Here is a 4,257-nt window from a genome sequence, read left to right as displayed (position 1 = left end):
ATAACTTAGAAGTCTCTCACGGTAATAGACATTGAGATGTCCCAAAAATAGAAAGAGTCAAGGACAAAAATATAAGAAAATAAGCCTAGCAAACAAACTAAAAAACAACCAAAAAAAAATAATAATAAATAAAAATAAAAAAACAAACCAAAAAAATAAAACTAAAATTTTTATTAAGTTAATATGTGACCTTTGGCATTCGAATCAATAAACCCCGAGGGGTGTTCTACACCTAATTGCCTAAAGTTGAATTGTTTGGGACTGATTGGGTTGAAAGTTCGCTACACGGGTTCTATAGAAAGTCATGAACTTAATAATAACAAAAAATATAGATATGTTTAGATATTCAAATAAAGCTAATATGTGGCCTTTGAGGTTCGGGCAAGTAAACCCTAGGGATCTCTTTAAATCTAGCACGCCAAGGTCATCTGGTTTAGATGTGTTGGTTGGAAGCCTACTACATGGAATTCAAAGAAAGCCATGAGTTATATTTATAGGAAAATATAATTAGATAGTTTGTATATATTTATGTTTATAGTTCAGTCGGATAATATGTTTAGGAAAAATGCTTGGCTTCCAAAAGATTCTTTTGGACTTGGACTTGAACTTATGACATTGGGACTGACTGTAAACTACTTTGACTGGTGTACATGGTTTGAAACATGTAATCAATCTGGGTAAGTATTAAGGAATTTTTAGAAAATATTTTTTAGAAAAAGATTGTTGTCAGTCAACAAATAGTTGGAGTCGATCATTGTCATGCTTTGTAAAATGAAAATGATTGAGCATTTTTGTCATAACGGGTTTTCATGAAAGTAAGGCCATAATTTGTTCCATGTGCTAACCCAATAACTGTAAAAGTGAACAAGTGCTGAAATTTTGATTTTGCTTAGTTGTGTTAGGGAGTGGCTAAAAATCTTGTTTTAAATGCTATATATATTTGTAGGGTTAATACCAAATTATCTCAAGGCACAACAGGTACACCTTCGCCTATATGACACAATGAGGTTAATTGGATTAAATCTGTTCGTTTTGTTTTGTTTATTGTATTAGTATTTGAAAAAAAAATCATTGAAGCTTGGTTAATCTCTTTGTACATATGTTATTTTCATTAGTGTTTCTTTTATTGCATGCATTCACGCTCAATTCCATTTAGTCTTTTTTCGTTCCTTCCATTCTTCTCATCTCAGTTTCTTTTTAGTCACCTATCGTTTTCTCTAAAGTCATTCTTAATTTTGTTCTTTCTTGAGGACAAGAAAGGTAAAAGCTTGGGGAGGTTTGATAGGTGTATTTTATGCACCTATTTTGCATGTGTATTTCCGAATTTTATAGCATTCTACATCATAATTCTTGCATTTAGTTGATTATTAGGGCAATTGCATATTTCATCAAGAATGTCTAGTACTTCACCATTTTTTATTTATTTTGCAGGCATTATAGAGCATGGATACATGGATTTTGGATACTTGGAGCTTTAGAGCATGAGGAGAAGATGAACCGGTCATTCCATGGTAGAAAACATGAAGATGGAACCCGAGTCATTGTGCATTATTATCATAGAAAAGGATTATGGTTGAAACGTGATTCTTGTCACACCGACACGGGTCGTGTTTGTCCTTTGTCATCTTATATTTAAGCAACATGACTCGTGGTGAAGCTAGATTGAAGATGGAGCCAACAGTGAAGACATTTTGGAATTTTAGCAAAAAGCATGGGCCAGGCCAAAAACACATGATCAAGACAAGTGGCCATGCCAAAAACACATGGGCAAAAGGCATTGCCATGCCAAAAACGCATGGTCTTATGGAATGCACGTGAGAACTTAATAAAACAAAGGAGGTCGACATTTTAGAAGGCAGATGGTTTTTCGAGCAGTTTTTGGCGATCTTGGGTGATATTGGGAGAATTCTTGGAGTTTTAGAGAAGCTATAATCATTGCAAACACTTTGTATTTCATTTTTGTAAGAATTAAACATTCCAATTCCATCTTTATTCTTGTTTGATTTGTTCTTAGCCATGTGTGGCTAAGAAACCCTAGTTTCTAGTTCTTGTTCAAAACATGTTGATTGCTTGAGTTGAAACATGTGATTTGATGTTTGATTTGTGATTCTATTCTAGCGATTATGTTCTTGTTTAAACTACAATCCTTAAATTTGATTTATGTTTGATTGACCACTTTCATGAATTGAATTTTTTTGTAGTTAATTAAATTTTAGGGCACCTAATCGTTCTACAATGTTAATGATTGGTAACAAACAATAGGTTTTCTTATTGTAGAACATTTATCACATGTTTTCACACTTCCGAGCGTATGAGAAGAAATGGACATTGTTGGGAAGCTTGTACAAATCTTAATGAATTTTTTCGACACAATCTAAGAGCGTGTTTAGGTTGAATTAGTAAAGCTAGGTCTAGTCAAAGAGCGTATTTTGGCTAGATAATTTGCTAAGCGAGGGGTATTAGAGCGTGTTAATTTCTTTCAGTACCAACTTAGAATAGCAATCACAAATTACATCAAGTCATAATCAAGTTAAATGACAACATTGAGAACTAGAACTGGAAGCACTTTTACTACTTGTTTACAAGTCTATTTCATTTTCTGCATGTTTCGAAGTTGATTGTTATTTTCATTATTTGAATTTTGAAAACAAATCCCTCTTAGTGACCAAAGTACCTTGCACAAAGAGGTATAGAATTTTATCTCGTTTCTGTTGTACCCCTATTATTTGTTGGGTTTGACACGCCTAACAATAATCGAGTGTTTGATTTTGAGTTTCTGTTCAGTTCATTCAATCATATTCAAATTACTTCAAGTTTTCTGTAAATTCTTATCCGTATGATAATGGAAAATATCAACATGAAGACAATGACCTCTTTCTCGCATCTATTAGGATCTTCCACGAAAATTCCTATGTTGATTCCGGAGTATTATGACCAATCGGCAGATCGCATGGAGGATTATCTAAATGGTTTGGATGAAGAACTCTAGAATTGTATCTTAGGAACTGCTCAACCTCCATTGAATGTTCAAAACATCATATCTTCAAATTCCACTACTGTTATTGATGAACAATCCACAAGGATGAAGAAAAACGAAAAATGTTGTCTGAGGGAATTAAGAGGTGCACTGCCACCTGTGGTTTACAATTATGTGAGTGGTTGTAAAAGTGAAAAAGAAATCTGGAATACTCTCGAGTAGAAATATCAGGGAAGCGAGAAGACGAAAATCAGTTCTGTGAAACAATGTCTTGTGGAGCTGAAAGAATTCATCAGAAGGAGAGTGAAACAATTAAAGTTTACTATGATCGCCTGAATGAGCTGATTTATCGATACAATCGATATGGAATCACGAGGTTTGCTATGGAATTCAATCTCACCTTCGTTATGGGACTCCATAAAGAATGGAGGAGTGTTAGCATGATGGTGAAGAATCAACAGAGTTTTGACACATCTTCTTTAAATGATTTGTAAAATCAACTGAAAACTCACGAAAATGAGGTGAATGAAATGGAAGAAGAGTCAAAGCTCAGTATCGGAGGTCTGTTAGCAATTGTCTCTAAAGTGACTGAAAAGGAAGCAGTTGAAAATGGTGATTCGGATGATGAAGAGGGGTTCATAATGAATTCGGATGATGAGGCAATAGCTTTTTGTTCGAATAACAGAGTCAAAAAGATCTTCAAGAAACCGTTCAATCCAAAAGTAAGGCAGAGTGAAGTAAAAGGAAGGTTTGTGAACAAGGCTGTTGGAGAAGAGAAGAAGAAGAAGATTGAAAAGAAAGATGGGAAAGTTGATGAGGATAAGAGTGAGAGGAAGCTAAAAGGAGATTCAGGTGTAGATTGCCATTACTACAACGGAGAAAATCATCAAGAAAATGATTGCATGCTTCGTAAGAAAGATAAGAGAAAGAATAAAGTGAATGATGAGGCGTACCACACAGAGAGGCTGGAGGAAGTGAGAGTTAAGGCGAAGCGTATGTCTTTGGTGGCTAGAGGTGAATACGAGGAAGATGGCATGTATCAAATCTAGTCTTCGGGCTCATAAGATTAAGAAATGCACAATCCTACGCATGGTTCCATGTATGCGAAGCTAGAGGACTATTCAGATGAAGAGGTGATGGGTCGATGCTTCGTGTCCAAATCTGCTGATAAGTCTCCAATGACAACTAAGTTACATTCTATTCTTGAATCTTTCAATATTCCTTTGAGTGCATATAATTCTAAAATTATTGTTTTTGATGATACTGTTGCTTAATTTGAT

The 4,257-nt window shown here is 34.6% G+C and overlaps 1 protein-coding gene across 1 annotated transcript; it reads left to right on the top strand.

The window, feature by feature from the left end:
• Positions 1 to 3,507: 3,507 nt before the first annotated feature.
• Positions 3,508 to 4,026, top strand: LOC111903782 (protein PXR1-like). Its single transcript, XM_023899538.1, has one exon. The coding sequence runs from the start codon at positions 3,508 to 3,510 to the stop codon at positions 4,024 to 4,026; it is 519 nt and encodes a 172-aa protein (XP_023755306.1).
• The last annotated feature ends 231 nt before the right edge of the window (positions 4,027 to 4,257 follow it).

The sequence above is a fragment of the Lactuca sativa genome, chromosome 8, assembly GCF_002870075.4.
Source record: "Lactuca sativa cultivar Salinas chromosome 8, Lsat_Salinas_v11, whole genome shotgun sequence".
NCBI classification, from domain to species: domain Eukaryota; kingdom Viridiplantae; phylum Streptophyta; class Magnoliopsida; order Asterales; family Asteraceae; genus Lactuca; species Lactuca sativa.
This window is presented reverse-complemented; position numbering and strand designations above follow the sequence as displayed.